Below are 23451 nucleotides of genomic sequence, written 5' to 3'. Positions count from 1 at the left end.
AGTTGAAACTGTACTCTCCTGGGTGATCAAGCCGGCTCAGCTTCTTTTGTGGGTTCCTTTTCTCTCCCTGCCTCTTGCCCAAACATCAGCATCCTCTTGAGTTTGGTTCCTGGGCTCTATGCTAGTCTCAGATGGAGCACATCAACCCCACCAGGACCCAGGCCTTCAGCTGCTGTTCCGTAAGGTGAGCTCTCTTTGTCCCCATCTTCCCAGGCCTCTGTTAGCAGCAGCAGCCATATGCTTCCACCTCTTTACTGGACATCTTTTTTTTTTTTTTTTTTTTGAGACGGAGTCTTGCTCTTTTGTCCAGGCCGGACTGCAGTGGCACTATCTCGGCTCACTGCAAGCTCCGCCTCCCAGGTTCATGCCATTCTCCTGCCTCAGCCTCCTGAGTAGCTGGGATTACAGGCACCCACCACCGTGCCCGACTAATTTTTTTTTTTATTTTTAGTAGAGACGGGGTTTCACCGTGTTAGCCAAGATGGTCTTGATCTCCTGATCTCGTGATCCGCCCGCCTCGGCCTCCCAAATTGCTGGGATTACAGGCGTGAGCCACCACGCCCGGCCTTGTTTACTGGACATCTTCACTTGAATATTCCACTGGCACTCCAGAGTCAATGTGCTCAAGACTGGACACATACACCCTTACCTCCTAACGGAATTCTCCTTCTCCCACCTCACTTGGTGCAGACACCATGGCATCATCTTAACGATACATCTTAGCAATGTTTATCATCAGTCACTGTGTGGTCACATTACACTGATTTTCTCATTTAATCCCCATAACAACTCTGTTATCTGTGTGTGTGTGTTTTTTTTTTTTTTGAGACAGAGTCTTGCTGTCTTAACCAGGTGGGAGTGTGGTGGTGTGATCATAGCTCACTGCAGCCTTGAACTCCTGGCCTCAAGTGATCTTCCCGCCTTGGCCTTCCAAAGTGTTGGGATTACAGGCATGAAGTACTGTGCCCAGCCTATTATCCCCCTTTTGAACATGAGAAAGTTGAGGCTTAGGAGGCTGAGATGCTTGCTACCCAGCTCTTAGGTGGCAGGGCCAGGGTTAGCACCTGGGAAGTCTGACTGAAGAGCCCTTGAGCCTGACCACTGTGGCCCACCACCACATCTGCCTGACTTTAGAGCTTGAGCTCTTAACCACATCACTCTCTGCACATATAGCAGCCCCCCAGCACCCCCAGCATCAGCACCACCACATCCAGTGCGACACCACGTCCTAGCAAATCTCCCTTTGCACCTGTGGCCACTGTGTCTGAGCTGACATTGATCTTCATGGATCTTCTTGGCTAGATCTTCATCGATCTTCTTCCTTCAGTCTAACTGGTCTCCCTGTCTGTGGCCTCACCTGTTTCAGTGTGTCCTCCACACTTCTGCCCAGGCAGATTCTAAAATGTGCATTTGATCACATCAGGCTGTTAATGAAAACTCTTCACTGTTAAAGTCAAAATCCTTAGGTTTGCACTCAAGGTCCTTTGTGGGTGGACTCCTGCTTCACTCTCCAGTCTCCCCTCCTACCTCAAAGAAATTCTCAGAGGGCAAGGGTTAGTCATACTCATCTTTGCTCCCCAGCCCTAGCACCGGCATTCTGTAAATGTTTGTTGAATGAATGAATGAATGCATGCCAGCCTTCTTTGATGCAAACTTTAATTAAATTTCTCTTTTCTAGATCCCAAAGGAAGCAAGTACTTAAATATTATAAACAAGTGATAAAAATAAAGGAAAATGCAGAAACTCTGGCCAAGTCCTTACTCCTCAGGAAGCAGCTGAGCATCAGCCTCAGCGACACGTTGTGTAAATTAGGTAATCACGCCCATCTATTTGTTATAAGCAGGTGACTTTTACCTTGGATTCACCTCATACTTTGCTTATTTTTAAAAAGTCTCCATTTTTGAACCAAGCAACTCCTGCTTCACAAACTTTAAACTATTTTTGCTACCTACTTACGTTCTTCTAGTAGGAAAGGTATCTCTTAAAATCGTTTCCATCCCGTTTTTCATTCTTTTGTAGGCTGAGCTCCTTGCTTGACCACACTCCTTCCCCATCAGTGTAGGTTCCCACCTTTCTTCCACTTCTGTCCTAAGACATTGTTTCTACTGTATATGAATAGCTTTCTATACCTTTTCATCTGTGTTGCTAAAGTAACATGTGACCAGAAATAACGAGACAGCTTTTCACAAGGGCCCACCCTTGATTTTAGCTGTAAGACATAGGTCTCGGCTGTGCGCAGTGGCTCATGCCTATAATCCGAGCACTTTGGGAGGCCGAGGTGAGAAGGTCACTTGAGGCCAGGAGTTTGAGACCAGCCTGGCCAACATGGTGAAAGCCTGTTTCTACTAAAAATACAAAAATTAGCCAGGCATGGTGGCACACACCTTTAGTCCCAGCTAGTCAGGAGGCTGAGGCAGGAGAATTGCTTGAACCGGGAGGCGGAGGTTGTGGTGAGTCAAGATTGTGCCACTGCACTCCATCCTGGGCAACAGAATGAGACTCCATCTCAAAAAAACAAAACAAAACAAAACACTATCAGGGGTCCTGACATCTCATTGCCACAGGGCATTACCTGTACTTCAACCAAAACAAGTACTTTTCAACCGGGGTGATTTTGCCCCCCAGGCCGAAAGTCTGGAGAAATTCTTGATTGTCATGACTGGAGCTGGGGGGAGGTTGGGAGATGGGAGTGCTACTGTCATTTAGTGGGTGGAGGCCTGGGATGTGGCTGAACATTTCACAATGCCCAGGAAAGCTCCTCACAACAAAAAGTTATCCACCCTCAAATGTCAGTAGTGCTGAGGTTGAGAAACCCTGACCTAAACCAGCTACTTTTCCCAGCTTGTGTGGTTATCATCTGTTTTACAAGAAAACATGATTGTTTTCAGGGCAGTCACTTGCTGAGGAGGAAAAAAGCTTTAAATGCCTGATATCTGTAGGAAAGAATATTTTCAATGTGTAGATTTGGGAATGTGTGTGTGCATTTTTTTGCACTAAATATTTCTATGCTGAAGCAGTTTTACAAACAGAAAATACAGATACAAATTTAGAGAAAGTTTATGGACAAAGAACTAGTATATTTAATCTGATTGTTTCATATAATATTCTGTTATGTAACAGTTTTCATGTCTGGTCTGTGATGGGAGGATAATATATGCATTTACTTTCAGATATGAAGGCATCTGTGATAGTAGCAATTGCAGTGTTTTTTTTTTTTTTTGTGACTTCTTAAATAAGTCTACATTTCAGTTTTTCAGTCAATACTCATGGTGGTTAGACCAAGCATTTTTATGTGAGGAGTCATCTCTTGCTGCTATTTCTTGCCGTTATCTCCTGCTGTTGATTGAAGTTGATTCCTTTAATATAAGGCCCACTTCCGGCCCACAGGAACATTGTAGATGGTTAATCCAACTGCTAATGTGACATTTGTGTGCTGTGGTTTCAATCGGTGAATGGTGAGAGCAAATCAATATCTTCGGTACACAAAGGCAAGAGTGGAGGGAGGGAAAGTAGTCTGTTTATGGAGACCTCTGAACCAGCTGTCCTTCAACATGTAACAAATATTTTTAGTTTTCCTACCTTTAATGGAAATTTTCTATCTAAATGGAAATGTGCCTGAGTAGACTCCGTAAAATAAGAAGTAAGCCAGAGCCGCAAATTGCTGGGACTCCTCAGTATTAATCATTTTTAAAGATGTCTTAGGCCCTCTGCAGTAAAAAGTGTTACCAAACATTAGTCATCAAAGCAGTTCACTTTGATGTCAACAGCTATGTATTTTTCATGGGAGTTGGATTATATTATGTATAATATAATATGCATGTGTAATTATATGCATACTATGGTATGCATATAATTACACTGCATTTATTCAGCAAGTCTTTAAGTACTTTATACCTTGTAATGCATGTCAGAGTGATATGGTGGTATTATCTTACCCAACTGGATTGTTGATCTGGGGTGGTTTGGGAGAATAATTTACCCTATAAAGGAAAACAATTCAACTGTGTGTGCTGGCTCACGCCTGTAATCCCAGCACTTTGGGAGGCCTAGGTGGGAGAACTGCTTGAGCCCAGGAGTTGAGACCAGCCTCTGAGCAACATGGCAAATCCCCATCCTTACAACATATACAAAACATTAGCTGGGCATGGTGGCTCGCACCTGTAGTCCTAGCTACTCAGGAGGCTATGATGGGAGGATCACTTGAGCTAGGGAGGTCAAGGCTGCAGTGAGCCAAGATCCTGCCATTGCACTCCAGCCTGAGTGACAAAGTGAGATCCTGTTTCAAAAAAAAAAAAAAAAGAAAAGAAAAACAATCCATACCCCCGACCCCCAACCACCCACTTGATGTACATAGCATGAAGCCACCCACATGAAGGCAACGGAAATGATTGCTTGCATCTGCCTTTGTGACTTTGGATTGTGGCTCATATATGAAACTACTATTAATATTTTCTTCCTTTGTCTGTAGCTTGTCTCCATTGTGGGGCAGATCCTTGGGTGCCCTGCAGGGGAGATACCCATCACTTTGAAGTGGTCTCCTAGATTATCCAATGTGACTTTTATGAATGCCACGTAGCTTGTATTTTAATTCATCCCAAACATACCTTCTAAATTTGGTAAAAATCTCTCTTTGTCTTTTCTGGATGCAGTAACAGATAAAGAGACAAATAGATGGACACTGGGTTGCCCATGCTCAAAGGATTGTACTAAGTGCTCTGCAGGATACAAAAACAAAGAAGATAACTTCTGTCTTCAACTTCAAGCAACTTATTTTTTTGTTGTTAGGTGGCAATATAAACCTATAAAAAAAATATAGCACATTAAAGATTTAAAGCATAGCCTGGCTGGAGGGGATTGAACTGGGTTTTGGTTTTATCTTGGCCATAATCAGCTGTGTGACCTGCAGCAAGTCAAATGCCTCTGGCCCAAGTCTGTCCCTGGGCCCCATATGTAAAATAAGGGTGTTGCATTCTTTAAGGTCCTCAACACAGAGTTGATATTCCATGCCTAAGTATAAAGGAAGACCATGATCAGTAGCAAGAGGATGTTCAAGGAAAATCTCTTGGAAGGGATCCTTTAGGAAGTGGAGGGCATAGATTGTCAGAGAAAGGGGGCAATTCTAGGTGGGAGAACTACGGGAACAAAGGTAGGAATAAATAAGATGTGAAGGGGATCAACTGAGAGCTGTCAAGAGGGGCTATGAGGAAGCATTGGGACAGAGGAGGTGTGTGGAGTGGGAGATAAACAAGAAGAACAGGGAGTGGTGGGAGAGTTGAGTCAGTGTGCTGATCTGAAGGAAATTCTCTCCTTTAGGGAAGTGGAGACTTAAGACTGAGGAAGGCTTGGGGGCCAGTGATCCTCTAATGGGCTTGTTCTATTTAGGAAATTGTTTTGGAAACTCTTGAAAATTATTTAGAGCTCATCAAGGCTGTCTAAAGTCTGTCCACAAATGTGCAGTGAAGAGTTCCCTGTCTATCTTACGGAATTTAACTCTTACCCTTGTCACCCTCTGAGGTACTAAAGTAAATAGCACAGGTTGAGCATACTTAATCCAAAAGTCCAAAATCTAAAACTTTTTGAGTGCTGACGTGATGCAAAAAGGAAATGCTCATTGGAGCATTTCAGATTTTGGAGTTCTGGGATTAGGGATGCTCAACTGGTAAGCGTGATGCAGATATTACGAAATCTAAAAAAGTCAGAAATCTGAAACCCTTCTGGTCCCAAGCATTTTGGATAAGGGATACTCAACCTGTACTTTACTACTTGAAGTTATATACTTATCTGTTCACTAGGGTTTTTTTTTCATCTCTCTTGCTATAAAGAAGAGACATGATCTGTCTTCTCCACCATTGTATACCATGCTCTTAGAACAGTGGGTGGCACTTAGCAGGTACTCAATAAACACTAGCCAAGTGAATGAATGTAGGATGGAGGAAATGCCTTAGCTAATTCAGATGTACCCTCCCACTTTAGAAGTGCAAATATTGATTATTAAGGGCATTTGAATGTTAATTACTTACATTCTTATAATTCATTTATTAATTATAATATTTACTGCACCTATTAAGTGACAATCTCTATGTTAGTTCCTGGGAGGATAACAATGAACCAGACCCATAGAGACCAACACTGCCTTCCCTGAGCTTACATTGGGGGAGAAGGCTGTCAGGCAACTTAAATACACAATTTAACTGCAATTGTGGAAAGTGTTACCATGGAGACAGCAGTTAGACAACTAAATACACAATGGCTTAACTACAGTTGGGGAAAGTGCTATCATGGGAAAATACAAGTACTAACAGGTGACCTTGATCTGTCAGATGGAGAGGCGTGGGTTGGGGATGCATCTCAGGAAGTGATGCTGAAATTGGATCTGCAGGATGAGAGGTGGCTCACTAGTAGTGGGAGAGAGGGAGGAGAAGAGTCATCCAGGCAGTAGGAACAGAATTTTTGAGGCTGGGAGGAGTTTTAAGGGCCCGGAGTGCAGAGAGCAATGTGGGGAAGGAGGTGCATGAGGAGGATATTGGAGAGGTGTTGGGCGGGCTGGGTCACAGGCCTCTGAGGCCCAGTCAAAGATCTGGGGTGTTACCGTAAGAGCAGCTGAAACCAGTACAGGATTTCTGCAAAGTAGGTAAGTGTGAGGAACCCAGAGCATTTCCTCTAGCATAATCTTCACAAGAGCTTTCTAATATTATATTCTAAGATCATTTTGTGAATCCAGAATCCATGAAAGAGCACAAAGGACATTTTTGTGACACTCATTTTCTCTTCCTTTCTGAGATGCATATTTTAACCTCTCAGACTGTGAACTCCTGAGGGCAGGGGCCTTATCATGTATTCTTTGCATCTTCAAAACATCAGAAACAGCGCTAGCTGTACGTAGATGGGTGCTCTGTCACTGTAGGTAGGCTGAGAAGTGGATAAGCAGGTTCTTTCTGGGTAATTTGTGTTGGGTTATCCAATAGAAATGATGGCTGTGCTCCAGGCTAACAGTATTGAAAGAAACAACCCAACTGTACTTTTATCTATGGAAAACAATGATCTTTAGCTGACTTTTCAGATTTCATTTTAGAGTTCAGGTTAATGATAATTGCTAGCTTGAATGTCGTGACACCTTTCTTGATCTTTTATTATTTTACTTTTTTTGGGGGGGGAGACAGTCTCTGTCACATAGGCTCTGGAGTGCAGTGGTGTGATCATAGCTCATTGTCATCTCAAACTTCTAAGCTCAAGTAATTCTCTGGTCTCAGCCTCCCAAGTAGCTAGGACTATAGGCATGTGCCACTATGCCTATTTTTAAAACATTTTTTGTAGAAATGAGGTCTCGCTATGTGACCAGGCTGTATTATTACATTTGAGCAACATGTATAATACAGTGTAATCTTCCAAGGGGTATGAAAATAGTGGGCTTCCAGCAATTTTTGATAATTAAGATTTTAATTATAAAATCACATTTTTATATATGAGATTATAGTAAGCACATATTAAGATGACAGATTTGTGAGAGGGTGACAAATCCAGTTCCAAGTACAAATGTCAACCTAATAAGACTGTTAATTCTAGAGATTTTAGTAGGAACCCTAACTATAAAATGAAGGTTTTTGTGATTAATGTTCCAAGCTACCTCTGACACAGAGCAGTCTCATTGCTCTCCTTTGATGAGTGTTTTACATTTGGCTATTGAGACACCACATAAGTGGGAGAAAAGAACAGAAATGTGGCTTTTTCATGTTCCATTATATCAAGCTGAGTGTTCTGTACTGAACTGTTTGTTTTGGATGAAGTGTGGTAGATGAACATTATGTTATTTCTCTCTCGCTGGGATTCTTTTTAAAAGAAATGCCAACCGTCTTAGTCAAATTTAGAAGGAAGAAATTAAACAAAGGCTCTAGTGTCTAGTGGGTGACTCTCAGCCCCTCTGAGAGTCAGTCCCTTCTCTTTGTTTCATTTTTAAATTCCCTCTCAGTCCCTTCTCTTTGTTTCATTTTAAAATTCCCAGCTCAGCCAGAACCCTCTTCAACTATGGCAGTTGGTCTCTTAATCCAAGTCAGATAAATGATACAGACAAACCTTACATTTTAACTTAAATATAAATCCATTCTTTCTCCAGACTTTTAAATGTATAATTAAAATATCTCTCTCTCTTTCTCTTTCTCTCTCTTTAATGGGTCCTCTGATTGGAATTAGATGTCATCTTCTCAAAATGCATCACCCTCCATTTCTAGTTTTGGTTTCTGAAGGGTGACAACAATTGTGATGCAGTCTGTGTGCAGTATCCTTCTAAGTTACTGCCTTTTTCCCCCTCAGTCTTTTGCAGTTGTCTTGTCCACTCACAATTTGGACTTATTTTTCTTAGCAGCTCAGGGTATTGAGCCTTTCCCAAGAATTCAGTCTGGTTTTCAGAGAAAACGACTCCTTTTTATCTCATATTCATATCTTATTAGTCTGTATTGCAGTCAATTAAATTACCTAATTAGATTGACATACTCAATTGACTCTGGGGTATACCAGAACCCAACTGTTGGGAACAGAAGTATGCCAGCAAAGTAGAGATAAGCCTGCTAGCTGCAGGCATTTAGTGTTACCTGGACATTGGGGAGTATGTTTTATAGAAGAAATGGAGAACCCTGGTTAATCCAGCAAACCAGTTTATGTGTGTTAACAGAGCTTACTTTTTATTTGTGTAGGCTTAATCATTTTTAATAGTTTATATATTTGTAAACCCTATTGGCTGCAAAAAAAATGTCGAGTAGGCCTTATAAACTTAGAAAACTTTTAAACCTGGAAAGGGCTCTAGAGGTCACTGAACTAATTTTAAAGCTGAGGGAATAGCAGATACATCACATGACCTGCCCCAGTACATTTGATCAGAGAATTCTGTGGATTAGATATTATAATCATCGAGGCTCACAAAGACCAGGCACAGTTAGTAAGTAGACCTAAGACTTGGCATCCATTTCTCTGACCCCAGTCCCAAGCCCTTCCTGCTGTTTGTGAACTCTAGGAGTTTGTGGTCTTGTTGGGGTGACAAGCACATGAAGAGAAGTGCAATCCAATGTGTTATGTACTGTGACGGACATTGGAGAGGGCACAGGGATGCACAGAAATGAGGCAAGAAGGAAGACTTTCCAGAGACAGTGGCTTGGGCTGTGAGTTCTGACAGGTGCCTGGTGAAGAAGTTCACGAGGAGCATTTTAGGTGAGGAGAATCAGCATGAACAATGTCAAGGAAGGGAGAACTTGGGTGGTTTGAAACTCTGGAGTGGGGAGAGTTGGGGAATGATGTTGGAGGAATCAGCAAGGTTTACCAGGCTCAAGGGCTTGACAGGGAAGCTGCTGTAGGATTTCCAGCACTAAGGGGCATGAGTAAGTTTGTGTTTAAGATATAACAATCTTGTGACCAAATGGGGGATGGAATTGGTAAACTCAGAGGGGATGGTAGAAATAGAGAGAGAGTGTCAGATTTGAGACTTAGTTGGTAAATCCAACAGGCTCGGTGCTTGATTGGATGTGGGAGGTGAGAGAAAGCCAAAAGCATTTCCCAGTTTGCGACTATATCATAGGTCAGTGCACCTGGGTGCATGATGCTGTTGGCATTGCAAGAGAGGGAGCATAGTTTGGTAGGGTGGGGTGGGAGCCACAGTGAGCTAATTTGGGGCCTATTGAGTTTGAATTTTCTATCCAAGTAGAGACATTCAGTAGGCAGTAGGACATATGAGTCTGGTGCTTAAGAGCTTGAAGACTGAGCTAGAGAAAACATTTGGGAGTCCTTAGTGTATACTTGCTGGCTCAACCCAGTAGAATGGTTGAAAGAAGCAAGAAGAATGTAAGACAAGACAATGGCCAGAGATAGAACTTGGAAGAATGCCAGTATTTAAGGGGTGAGAAGAGGAAAGGGCTGTAGTAAAAGATGAAGAATGGCTCCAGAGGCAGGCCGAGAAGCAGTCAAATCATTGAAGCCAAGAGAGGAGAGTGTTGAGAACTGACCACCAGATTGAGAACGGACCGCTGTGTTTAGCAACACAGAGATCACAGGGAATGTTCAATTTTGGTGGTAGAGACAAAACCCTGTTTAAGAGAGAACAATCTGTTCCCTCTGCTTAAAGGTGGGGCTCCTGCACAGGCCCGTCTCCTTTAATTGGTGCAGTGAGTTCATGCAGAACTGGGGGAAGACAACAGAGGACGCTACTTGCCATCTGCAACCAGGTCCTTTTGGGCCAGACTAGGCCATGGTTTCAGTGGAGAGGGGTAGGGGAAAGGACCCCTTAACCTCTTTTATTGTTTTCTTTGGAGCAGAAATTGAGGGCCCATGGAGATATCCAATTGCAACCTTTTACTTTATTTGGGACAATGATACACAGCTTTCTCCCTAACCTGTTTATAGATACATACATTTATGGAAAGAATAAGCAAACACTTCTAGGTTAAGTTCATAGTTTAAAAAAAAAAAAAGAATGAGCAAACACACTTAGTTTCTCAAACTTAAGGATTTTGGACAAAGAAACTTTAGACACAGCCTAATTATCAAACAAAAAGAAACATTCAACAAAGAGCCTTTAGATAGTGCCAAACCTTCCTTCCTTTTTACAACTGCAGCCCATCTTCTAGAATCTAGACACAGACTATGGACTGTGATTGTCCTCACTTCTTAATCCCATTTGCTCCCAGCACAGAATAACTCAGTGGATGCTGCCTAGTAATGAACTACCCCTCCCAGGGGTGGTTCATCCACTGAGTTATTCATTCAGGGAAACTTCCTGAGACCTCTGTCAACACTGGAGAGATTTCATTGTTACCTGGAGACAACTGCCTGGATTGTTGCTGTCAGCCTGGGAAAAAAGTAAACATCTCTCACACTGGACTGGCATTGCAAAAATCCACCTGTTAGGTGACAGCAAATATTATATGGAGCAAGAGGAACAGGACTTAATTTTAATTTCAGTAGAATAAAAATTAGGAAAAATTGTGCTTTAGAAGAGTGCTTAATAGGATAGAGGACTATCTTTGGATGAAATATCTTGTTTTGTTTTTCTAAGGAAATAATAAATATTCCACCATCTTTTTAATGTTAAGCACTGAAAATAAAGTGGGGAGACTGGGAAAACTTACTACTTAAAATCTGAGAACAGATTCGTAAGAGCATTCCTCGGACCTTCCCCCCATCCTCACCCCAATTCACATTCCACTGGAAATAAGATGGGTGCGGCTCTGTCCATAAGTACAACATAGAAAAGGTAACGGATGCTTTCTTTCTAGATGTATTTTTATGGAAAATCTTCCCTGGAACCAACAAAATAGGAAGAATAGTGTTCTCTTTCCTCACTTCTAGAAGTTATGGTCCTGGATCCTAGGGACCTGAGTTGGAATCCCAGTTCTGCTACCTTCTTGGCTTGTGGACATAACCTCTCTGAGTCTCAATTTTCTTACCAATCAAGTGGTTATAATATAGTCTACCTATAGGGTAATTGTGAAGATTTAATGATATAATATATGCAGAACCGCCAATAGAGTACAAAATTAAATGTTGGGTTCCCTCCCCATCCAGGGCAAAGGTCTGAGGTGGGAAGAGGCTCAGTGACATCTCTCCATTTTAAATTCACCCGTTCTGGTCTTTCCTTTTTCCTGGGTTGGGAGAACTGACCAGGTTGACCCAACTGGTACCAGCTCCAAGAAAAATGGAATAAACTGGGGGTGGGGATGAGGCAAGAATGTCCTTTCCCGGGCTTGCTTGCTGCCTGAGTCAGATTGCATCCCAGAAGGTTCTGAGGTCAAAGCTATAGGTCAGGTCTAGAATGGGTCACCAGGGAAAAGGGGCATGAGGAGTTGTGTGTGGCCAAGAGAGAGGCGGGTAGCAAAGGCATGAAGTAGTGTATGCAGAGGGCACCAGAAACTCGTCCGCATGAAAATATCAATCCCATAGCAAGTCAGATTCTCTTCAGGGGACTTGGGCAGAATGAAGAGAGTCAGTCACACCTGTGAATCTGGTTATTGGTGCCCAGAGAATCTCTGAGGATGGGTTCTGTGTTTGCCACCACATGACACATCCAGCTTCTATTTTTCTCCACTTTTCCTTTTAAGTCCAATGCAACTTGTTCGTCAAGAACAGGGTAATTCACAAGTGTCTTCTGCTGAGCTACACTGAGGCACCTGGGAACATCACAGGGAGTCATGAAAATAGTTCAAAAAGAAGAAACAGTCACAGATCGCTAAGCAGAGACAGCAGCTGAAATTTTCTATAGGATTTCCAGAGAAAGCTGCAGGCAATGTGAGATACAGGGTCTGATCCATGAAGCAGAGCCACAGAGAGAGAACATCTCTGCGAGCAGAAGCCACGGCTGATATTCAGAAGCACAATCCAGAATGGGGAAGAGGCAGCCTAGTGTAGCAGTGCAGGGCACGGACTTGGGGACGAGGCTGACCCAGGACTGTTCTTCCATGAACTAGAACAAGTTCCTTAACCTCATCCAGCATGCTCATCTTTAAAAGACAAGTAAAATGAAACATGCACTAAAAATTCTCTGGAAGGACACATTAGAAACTAACGTCAGTGATTCAATTTTAGAAGACTGCACAGATGGGGACAGAGAAGGGAAAGACACTTTTCACTTTACAGTTTGATACATTTTCATTTTTGAACCAGGTGGACAGGTGATGATAATCTATACCTTATAAGATTACACGGTCCTGACAGATGGTATTTATATATATTTGCTGTTATTGTTGTTAACACAGGAACACTGACTGGGTCATCTGTCAGTGTTTTTAGCCTTTACACAGGCAGCAGTCTCTTTATCACATTTCTAAGCCAGTGCCTTACACACACCAGCCTTACGTTATGTTTATAATCAATGGTATAAGTTCAGCCCCTTAAAAGCAGTCTTGTAAATGGGTAAAATGAGTAAATAAGTACCATCTGCAAGTTAGATTGTAAAATGGATTGTTTTTATTTTAACAAATTTTAGAGAATTCAATTTTATTATTATTATTATTATTATTATTATTATTATTATTATTATTATTTAAGATGGAGTCTCGCTCTGTCGCCCAGGCTGCAGTGCAGTGGCATGATCTTGGCTCACCGCAACCTCTGCCTCCCGGATTCAAGTGATTCTCCTGCCTCAGCCTCCCAAGTAGCTGGGATTACAGATGCGTGCCACCACGCCCAGCTAATTTTTGTGTTTTTAGTAGAGACAGGGTTTCGCCATGTTGGCCAGGCTGGTCTTGAATTCCTGACCTCAAGTGATCTGCCCACCTTGGCCTCCCAAAGTGCTGGGATTACAGGCATGAGCCACTGTGCCAGGCCGAGAATTCAATTACTGACTGTGGCAGTTTGAAAATTTTTTCTCAATTTTTTTATTTTGAAAAATTTCAAACCTTCAGAGAAATTTCAAGAATAGTATAGTGAAAGGTCATATAACCTTCACCTATCTTCATCAATTGTTTTTTTAAATTGTTATTATTATTTTTTATAGAGACAGGGTCACCCTCTGTTTCCCAGGCTGGTCTCAAACTGCTGGGCTCAAGCAATCCTACCTCCTCAGCCTCCAAGAGGGCTGGGATTACAGGCATGAGCCACCCACCGCACCTGGCCCACCAATTGTTAATATTTTGCCACAATTTGTGTTCTCTCTTTCATATACAGGCACAGACACATACATACATATATATTTTTTCTGAACCATTTGAAAGTTAGTTGCAAACATGACACTTTTATCTCTAAATACTGTACTTCAGCATATGTCTTCTGAGTACAAGGACATTCCCCCATATAACCACAAAAATCAAACCCAGGAAATTTAACTATTACCTAAGACTATTATCAAACTATAGTCCATATTTAAATTTCCCCAAGTATCTAGTAATGTCCTCTATACCTGTTAACTTACTGAGGCTCTTGCACTGCATTTGTCTGTTTTAGTCTAGATTTAAGTACCTTTGTTTTGTCATTATGACATTGACTATTTTGAAGAGTTGAAGTCAGGTTCCATCCTCCCATCCCTACCCCAATGTCCTTCAGTTTGTATCTGTCTGATTCTTTCTTTCTATTTTTTTGAGACAGGGTCTCACTCTGTTGTCCAGGCTGGAATGCAGTAGCGTAATCTTGGCTCGCTGCAACTTCTGCCTCCTGGTCTCAAGCAATCCTCCCACCTCAGTCTCTCAAGTAGCTAGGACTATAGTCATGTGCTACCATGTCCAGCTAATTTTTGTATTTTTTGTAGAGATGGAGTTTTGCCATGTTGCCCAGGTTGGTCTTGAACTCCTGGGCTCAAGTAATCTACATGTCTCAGCCTTCCAAAATGCTGGGATTACAGGCATGAGCCACTGCACCCAGCCTGATTGTTTCTTTATGATGAGACTCAGGTTAAATATTTTTGGCAGAGTATTACAAATAAGTTATGTTCCAATGCCACCTTTTATAAATGTTTCTTATCTTTCTCTTTTAAATGTGTGAAGCCAGGAGTAATAAAAAGTCTAATAATCTTATTTTCAAATATCTAGCAGGTCAGTTATTGGCAAGTGACTCTTGTCATCATGTCATGATTGAGGCAGTAGGCTATTTGTACAGATCACTTGATTTAAGGGTGATCCACCTGGGATCTTCTCATTCATCAATCCATGGAATCCTGCAGTGAGTTTCTGTTTCATGTTCCAAACAGAAATATGCTTCTGGTTATTCATGTTATATATGTGACCTCTTGACAACTTTTGATCTTTTGCAGCCTTCTGAGAGAAATTGAGTGGATCCAGAGCTGGAGATGTTGGCCTCAAGGTATGAGCCAGCAACATTCTGAGGGTTCTGGGAATGGCTTCTCATTTTGGGAACACTTGCTTAAATTAAACTACCACAGTGCTCTGAGTTCTCATACAGTGAGCTCTGCAATGTGCATGAATGCAGATAAATTACACAGGGCTAGAAGAATGGACTTGGCACCTCAGACAGTTTCAGATAAATCAAAATGTGCTTCTGGAAAAGGGAAAAAGAAACCCATTATTTGCATATCTGCCAAGGAAAAGATACAATGGAAGACACAAAATAATGCTGAAATATGGAATGGCTCAGGAAAGAAAGCCTCAAAGAAAAAGAAAGACTATTCCTCTAACATTTTATCTTTGGGTAAAATGAATGGTTTAATAAAGCTTTCAAGGCAAAGAATTTTGTTAGCTAAAAGCGAGAGTGGAGAAGGCAAAATCACCACCATTTACCGCCAGCCCCTGCCATGGCCTCTTAGCACAAAAAATCCTTGGGAATCTGAGCTCATATCAGAAAAGTGGCTTTTTCATAGCCCAGATTATATTTCGATATCTCAGAAGTCTTTTTTGCAGAGAAGATTTCATATTGAAACAAAACTTTTGAAGACCTCAAATAATATTAATAAAGAATAAAAATGTATCATGGGCTTTTTGGCATCTGTTTTTTCCACTTGTTTTTAATTAGAACTCTTTTATTGGATATTTGGTTCTAAAGTACACAGGAAAGATAATAATCAAGGTCTGGAAATATGATTATTTGGGCACTTAAACACTAACTCATTTTATTTAAGGAGAACAATTTTTAGGTGATTCATGTTTCTATGGTAGTTAGAGCAATGTTGATCTCACAGTGTTCCATATCCAAAAGTATACAGAAGCAATGTTATTAAAATTCTAATTGTATTATTTTTGCATTGCCATAGTTTATCTATTTTGAATTTATGAATTAATTTTCCACATGAACAAAATTTACAATTGCTGTCACCAACCCTTTTTATGAAACACGAATTAAAAAATATATAATTTGGCATAAAACTAAAACCATAAAGTAAGTTTAAAGTACCAGAGCCCGTGTATTTGATATCATATCTGTTTTAAACATTTTATTGTCTCATTTCAGCAGTGATTTGTAAAACATTAACCATTAACTGTTAAGGATTACCTATTGGCTACTTTCTTCCCTATCACCCACCTAAATCCTACATACTATATGTTAGGAAGCCAAATGGAAGAATGGGTTCAGTTGTGTGGTTTTAGGAAAGTTATTTCATCTTTCTTGGCCTCATTACTGTCAGCCCTCTGTATCTGCAGGTTTGCATTCGTGAATTCAACCATCCAAGGATAAAAATATTAGAAAAAAAATCAACAATGAAAAGTAATACAAATAGAAAATACAGTATCACAACTATTTACAGAGCATTTACATTGTATTAGGTATGAAAAGTAATTGAGGCCTGGTGCATTGGCTTCCACCTGTAATCCCAGCACTTTGGGAGGCCAAGGCGGGAGATTGCCTGAGTCCAGGAGTTCGAGACCAGCCTGGGCAACATGGGGAGACCCCGTCTCTATAAAAAAATACAAAAATTAGCTGGTCATGAGGGTTCACACTTGTAATGTCAGCTACTCAGTAGGCTGAGGTGGGAGAATCGCTTAAGCACAGGAGGTCGAGGCTGCAGTGCACTGCAATCATACCACCGCACTCCAGCCTGGGTGACAGAGAAAGACTCTGTCTTAAAAAAAAAAGTAAACAAGATGGTTTAAAATATATAGAAGTATGTGTGTATGCAAATACTAGCCATTTTATATAAAGGACTTGAGCATTGCAGATTTTGGTACGTATGTATGGGGCAGGTGTTCTGGAACCAATTCCCGGCAAGTACAGAGGGATGACTATATTGTAAAATTGGAGAAATTATGGAGTCTGCTTTTCAGGATTACTGAGAGGATTACATGAGATACTGCACACAGCAAGCCTTCAATAAATGGTAGTTTAACCCAGATGCCACCTTTTTCCATGAAACACCTCCAGAACCCTCCATCCCACAACTGGAGCATACACTGATGCCTTGGGTTATTTGTCTTAAACTGTGTTCCACTCATTTCACACAAGCCAGTATGGTCTCCTTGGCAGAGTGCCAGCCTTGAGGGCTATTCCCCCTACTCTACCTGCTCAAAATTAAGTAACCACAGGAAAGCTTGGGAAGCCCTTGCTGTCCAGCGATTTTCAGCAAGGTTCTGGCTGGGCCAAATCAGTCTTTCCTGCAGAAGCTTTGTCTGACTCAGTTCACAAAGAATTGCTCCCAGGCAGGGAGGTTGCGGTTCATTTGTCTTCAGTGGAACCACAGGCACAGGACGGGTGCAGCCTAGCAGGTCTGAGAGAAGACCTGTGCACCAAGCCGTTAGCGTGGGCAGGGGCAGGAGCTGGGTGACCATGTTCCGAGGACCTCTGTCGCCAGGCAGAAATCGGGGGGGGGGGGGCGCATTGGCCCTCCAGGCTGTGTAATGGGAGTGCCCTTCAAACTTACTGAGGTCTTAAGGGGCTGGGCTCCTCTAGCCGACATCAGCCCACGAGTGGAGGCTCGGCCCAGCCACCCACTCACAGGTCCTGGATAAATCTAAGCTGGGGATCGGGGACGTCTCAGAGGGGCCCCACGATCCAGGGGAGGTCCAGACTGTCATTAATTAGACTGCCAGAGGCCATTAATGCGGAGAGAGGTCACCTTCTGGGGCCAGGGCCAGAGCAGCTGGGGTGGGAGGGGCGCCGTCCGTGTGGCCGGAGCTGGGGGTCAGCCCCAGAACGCAGGAGGAAGGTGCGGCGGAGCTGGGCGGGCGGCTCCGGAGTCGTACCTCATCATTCCATCCCATGTGGCCTGCGCGCCACCACACGGCCACCCCTGCGCCACCACACGGCCACCCCCGCGCCACTCTGAAATTGACCGCAGCAGGCTGGGCGTGGAGCGCCCGGCCCCGCCCAGCCCCGTCTCCGCCCCCTCCCCAGACCCGCCCACTCCCCATCGACCCCGCCCCCGTTAGACCCCGCCCCCGTTAGACCCCGCCCCCGGCCCCGCCCACTCCCCGCCCCGCAGCGGTCGGAGGGCAGGCCTGCGCCGCCACGTGTTCCGACGCAGGAGCGGCCCGCCTGCAGGTCAGAGCGCGGGTAGATCTTGGGCCGGGCAGCAGCAGTCGCAGAGCGGCGCGGCGGCGGCGGCGGTGGCGGTGGCGGCGGCGGCAGCGGGAAGCAGGCATGACCATGGCAGCGGCGGCGGTGGTGGCACGCGGGGCCGGGACGAGGGCGGCGACAGCGGCGGCTTTGCGGGGTGGCTGCGGGACCGCGGCTCGGGGGCGGCCGTGTGCGGGCCCCGCCCGGCCCTTGTGCACCGCACGCGGGACCGCCCCGGACATGAAGCGCTACCTGTGGGAGCGCTACCGGGAGGCGAAGAGAAGCACAGAAGGTGAGTGAGGCGGCGACCCCGCCCCGGCGCCTGGGGCACCTCCTGCGCTCTCAGCTGGGAAGCGGGACCCCTGGGACCCGGACCAGCCCAGCTGCGGACCTCCAGGGCCTCCAGTCGCGAACCCCGGTGCCCACACCCCCAGCCGCAGGCAGCTTCGCCCCTGAGGAGCGACTCGGGGAAACGCGGAAAAATGCACTCTAGAAACTTAACAACTCGCGCCTTTCCCCGGTCGGGAAAGCTGTTGTATATATTCTTGGGATTTTTGGCCCGAAATCTGCGTCTGAGGGGCTTTGGGCCGCGCAGGGCGGGGGTTCCGCAGGCCTCCCTTGGGAGCCGGCCACTCCCACGCACCGTTAGGTGTTGTTATTCATCGATAGTAATAATAGTAACAGCCGAGTCGGGCTGGCGTAGAGATGCCCAGTAGCGGGGCTGCTGGGCGGGTGGCCGATCCCGAGGCTGGTCTGTTTTCCTTTTGGTGGGGGTGGGGTGGGGTGGGATGGGATGGGATGAGATGAGATGAGATGAGATGAGATGAGCTGTGCGGCGTTTGAAAGAGGAGAGGTCCAGGTGGGGAAAGTTCTGGGTTATCCATTAACCTCGGTGAAGAGGGGATTCTAAGGCTGTGAATGGGAACTTCATGGCCAGGTGCACATAAAATGAGCTTGGCTCGGTTGTTACTGCTAATGAACTAATCAGTACTATTACCAGGCAGGTAGATTATCTCTAAATTGTTCCAGTAGTCTACGAAGGAGGTTCGACATCCCCATTCTATAGATGGGAAAGGAGAGACTCAGGTTTAAGTGACCTGGCCAAGGGGAGGTCTGTCTCAGCTCCTAACCCACTGTCCTGTTTCCTGTGCTCCGTTGACCATTTGGGAACCAATAATCCATTGTCGCTGTTGCTTCCAAGGAGGATTCAGAACCGAAATTTGTACATTGGTTACTTGTTGTGGAGGTGGCACATAGATAGGGAGAGATTATTTGGTGAGCAAGAACGGTTTTATAGGATCACATTTTCCATTTTTTGGCCAGAAGTCAGTTTAATGAAAAAAGCAAATTGGAGTAATTTTCAGAGGGGACGTAAAATGACTAGCAATGCAGAATTCTATGAAATGGTGGCTTACTTTCTTAGTTTCCCTTTGCCAAGAGTTAATTTTGCTTTGGCTTTTGAAGCTGTTGTGTGGTATGGTGGAAAGAAGACTGGCTTTGGAGACATTGGGAATTTTACAGGTCTTAAGAGATGAAAGAAATATAGAAGATTATCTAACCCAGCTTTTGGGCAGGCAAGTTTTTTTTTAACTTGTAATTCTTATGGAGATAATTGTATCTTTATATGCAGTTTAAGAATTAATACAGGGGCCAGGTGTGAGCTCACGCCTGTAATCCCAGCACTTTGGGAGGCCGAAGCAGGCAGATATCTTGAGCCCAGTACCAGTCTGGGCAACAAAGCAAAACCCAGTCTCTACAAAAAATGCAAAATTTAGGCAGGCGTCGTGGCTCACACCTGTGGTCCCAGCTAGTTGGGAGGCTGAGTTGGGGAGGATCGCTTGAGCCTGGAAGGTTGAGACTGCAGTGAGTTGAGATTGCAACACTGCACTCCAGCCTGGGTGGCAGAGCCAGACCCTGTGTAAAAAATAAACAGAAAAGGACTAATAGAGGGAGATCCGGTGTACACTTTATCCAATTTCTCCCAGTGGTAACATTTTGCAAAACAGTAGTACATTATCACAACAGTATATGTTGATACAGGTCACAGATCAGAGTGTCCTCATTTTATTTGTACTTGTGTGTGTGCACATGCATGAGAGCACAAATGTATTTCTGTACAGTTTTCTCACATGTAGGTTCATGTATCCACCACCACAGTCAAGGGACTGAACAGTTGCTGGTAAAGATCCCTCATTCTGTCGTTATAGCCCCACCCACATCCCCCCATCATGCTCTCCCTTGTCCCCAATCCCTGGAGCACTATTTGTTCTCCATTTCTAAAATTTTGTCATTTCAAAAATGTTACTCTGATGGAGTCATACTGTATATAACCTTTTGGAGTTTTTTTTTTTCCACCAACTATAATTTCCTGGAGATTTATCCAATGTTATGTGTATTATATCAATAGTGCATTCCTTTTTGCTGTTATTTCATGGTATGGACATAACACAGTTTAACTGTTTAACCACAGATTAACTACATTGAACCATTTACCCATAGTTCAAAGGACATTTGGGTTGCTCCCAGCCTTTGGCTGTTACAAATAAAGATGTTGTAAACATTTGTGTACAGGTTTTTGTGTGAATGTACATTTTCATTTCTCTAAATGCCAAACAGTACAATTGCTGGGTCAAATGGTAATTGCATGTTTAGTTTTATGAGAAACTGCAGGCAAAATTTTTGCCATCCTGATTTATGCATAAGGTTCGTTGCTTGCTCCCTGTGAGAACTGGGAGGTCAAAATAGGCTTGAGTTTCTTCATCTGTAAAATGGGGCTGCAGGTAGCACTAGCATCATAGGGTTCAGGTGAGGAATGGACGAGTCCATCCATGAAAGGCATTTAGGACAGTGCCTGGCACGTGAGACAGCTGAAGCATGGGATGGGGAAGATCACCTTGTGATATGGTTTGGCTGTGTCCCCACCAAAATCTCAACTTGAATGTATCTCCCAGAATTCCCACGTATTTTGGGAGGGACCCAGGGGGAGGTAATTGAATTATGGGGGATAGTCTTTCTTGTGCTATTCCCATGATAGTGAATAAGTCTCATGAGATCTGATGGGTTTATCAGGGGTTTCCACTTTTGCTTCTTCCTCATTATTCTCTTGCCGCCATGTAAGAAGTGCCTTTCACCTCCCACCATGATTCTGAGGCCTCCGCAGCCGTGTGGAACTGTAAGTCCAAGTAAACCTCTTTTTCTTCCCAGTCCCAGGTGTGTCTTTGTTAGCAACATGAAAATGGACTGATACAGTAAATTGGTACCAGTAGAGTGGGGTGTTGCTGAAAAGACACCTGAAAATGTGGAAGCGACTTTGGAACTGGGTAACAGGCAGAGGTTGAAACAGTTTGGAGGACTCAGAAGAAGACAAGAAAATGTGGGAAAGTTTGGAGCCTCCTAGAGAATTGTTGAATGGCTTTGACAAAAATGCTGATAGTGATATGAACAATAAGGTCCAGGCTGAAGTGGTCTCAGATGCAAATGAGGAACTTGTTGGGAACTGGAGCAAAGGTGACTTTTGTTATGTTTTAGCAAAGAGATTAGCGGCATTTTGCCCCTGCCCTAGAGATTTGTGGAACTTTGAACTTGAGAGAGATGATTTAGGGTATCTGGTGGAAGAAATTTCTAAGCAGCAAAGCATTCAAGAAGTGACTTGGGTGCTATTAAAGGCATTCAGTTTTAAAAGGGAAACAGAGCATAAAAGCTCCAAAAATTTGCAGCCTGATGATGCGGTAGGAAAGAAAAACCCATTTTTTGAGGGGAACTTCAAGCTGCCTGCAGAAATTTGCATAAGTAGCAAAGAGCCTAATGTTAATTCCCAAGACCATGGGGAAAATGTCTCTAGGCCATGTCAGAGACCTTCATGGCAGTCTCTCCCATTACATGCTTGGAGGCCCAGGAGGGAAAAGTGGTTTAGTGGGCTGGGCCCAGGCCCCATGCTGTGTGCGCTGTGTCCTAGCTGCTCCAGCTGTGGCTGGAAGAGGCCAATGTAGAGCTTGGGCTGTGGCTTCAGAGGGTGGAAGCCCCAAGCCTCATCAGCTTCCACATTGTGTTGAGCCTATGGATGCACTGAAGTCAAGAATCGAGTTTGGGAACCTCTGCCTAGATTTCAGAAGATGTATGGAAACACCTGGATGCCCAGGCAAAAGTTTGCTGCAGGGACGGGGCCCTCATGTAGAACCTCTGCTAGGGCATTGCGGAAGGGAAATGTGGGGTGGGAGCTCCCACACAGAGTCCCTACTGGGGTACTGCCTAGTGGAGCTGTGAGAAGAGGGCCACTCTCCTCCAGACCCCAGAACAGTAGATCCACCGACAGCTTGCACTGTGCACCTGGAGAAGCCACAGACACTCGATGCCCGCCCGTGAAAGCAGCTGGGAGGGAGGCTGTACCCTGCAAAGCCACAGGGGTGAAGCAGCCCAAGAGCATGGGAACCCACGTCTCTTGCATCAGTGTGACCTGGATGTCACGCCAATACAGGATGCATAAACATTCACACATCCAAAAATCCCAAGTTAAAAAAGGAAAAAGGAAAACATTCCAATTGAGGGACTTTCTACAAAGTATGTAACCAGTACTCCTCAAAACTGTAGGTCATCAAAAACAGGGAAAAGTCTGAGAAACTGTTTTAGCCTAAAGAAGCTGAACAGACATGACAACTAAATGGAGTCCATATAGAGACCTGGAGTCAAAGGAGATCATTTTGGAGCTTTAAAACTTGACTGCCTGGCTGGATTTTGGACATGCATGGGGCCTGTAACCCCTTTGTTCTGGCCAATTTCTCCCATTTGGAATGGCTCTATTTACCCAATGCCTGTACTGCCATTGTATCTGGGAAGTAACTAGCTTGCTTTTGATTTTACAGGCTCATAGGTGGAAGGGACTTATCCTGTCTCAGATGAGACTTTGGACTGTGGACTTTTGAGTTAATGCTGAAATGAGTTAAGACTTTGGGGTACTGTTGGGAAGGCATGATTGGTTTTGAAATGCAAGGACATGAGATTGGAGGGACCAGGGGCGGAATGATATGGTTTGGCTCTGTGTCCCCACCCAAATCTCATCTTGAATAGCATCTCCCAGATTTCTCACGTGTTGTGGGAGGGACCCAGGGGGAGGTAATTGAATCATGGGGGCTGGTCTTTCCCATGCTATTCTCATGATAGTGAATAAGTCTCACGAGATCTGATAGGCTTATCAGGGGTTTCCGCTTTTGCTGCTGCTTCGTTTTTCTGTTGCTGCCACCATGTAAGAAGTGTCTTTTACCTCCCGCCATGATTCTGAGGCCTCCCAGCCATGTGGAAGTGTAAGTCCAGTTAAACCTCTTTTTTCTTCCCAGTCTCAATTATGTCTTTATCAGCAGCGTGAAAATGGACTGATATGCCATTGGACCAGAGTTTGGGCTTTGATGTGTGACAGTCCAAGGAGGATTTTGGAGTATGACAGCCATGTTACTTTCCTCTCTGAACTTAGTTTCCTCCATTGCAATATGGGATTAACGTGGAGATTTTCAGTGTGTGCTTGGCACCCAGCAGATGCTCAGTAGATAG

General features: G+C 44.1%; 2 protein-coding genes and 1 long non-coding RNA gene across 3 annotated transcripts in view; 2 read left to right on the top strand and 1 right to left on the bottom strand.

Moving 5' to 3' along the window:
- LOC100607713 (putative tetratricopeptide repeat protein 41) overlaps positions 1 to 15384 on the top strand; it is a 72437-nt gene extending 57053 nt beyond the window's left edge. Inside the window, 3 exon segments of the mRNA XM_004089424.3 lie at positions 1679 to 1812; positions 14499 to 14628; positions 14720 to 15384. Of these exon segments, the coding sequence (XP_004089472.2) occupies positions 1679 to 1812; positions 14499 to 14628; positions 14720 to 15383 (928 nt within the window). The 3' untranslated portion in view covers position 15384.
- On the bottom strand, positions 14484 to 17649 carry LOC105740393. Its single transcript, XR_001116427.2, has 2 exons — positions 17471 to 17649; positions 14484 to 14964 (listed from the first exon to the last, which is right to left on the bottom strand). It is a non-coding gene; the product is annotated as an uncharacterized LOC105740393 (long non-coding RNA).
- Positions 17650 to 17894: 245 nt separating this feature from the next.
- The window catches only part of NT5DC3 (5'-nucleotidase domain containing 3), a 64087-nt gene continuing 58530 nt past the window's right edge, over positions 17895 to 23451 (top strand). Inside the window, exon 1 of the mRNA XM_003269938.4 lies at positions 17895 to 18202. Within this exon, the coding sequence (XP_003269986.1) occupies positions 17995 to 18202 (208 nt within the window). The 5' untranslated portion in view covers positions 17895 to 17994. The remainder of the gene's footprint in view (positions 18203 to 23451) is intronic.

Source organism: Nomascus leucogenys, chromosome 10, assembly GCF_006542625.1.
Source record: "Nomascus leucogenys isolate Asia chromosome 10, Asia_NLE_v1, whole genome shotgun sequence".
NCBI lineage: Eukaryota > Metazoa > Chordata > Mammalia > Primates > Hylobatidae > Nomascus > Nomascus leucogenys.
Note: the sequence above shows the minus strand (reverse complement) of the source record. Positions and strands in the feature narration are given on the sequence as shown.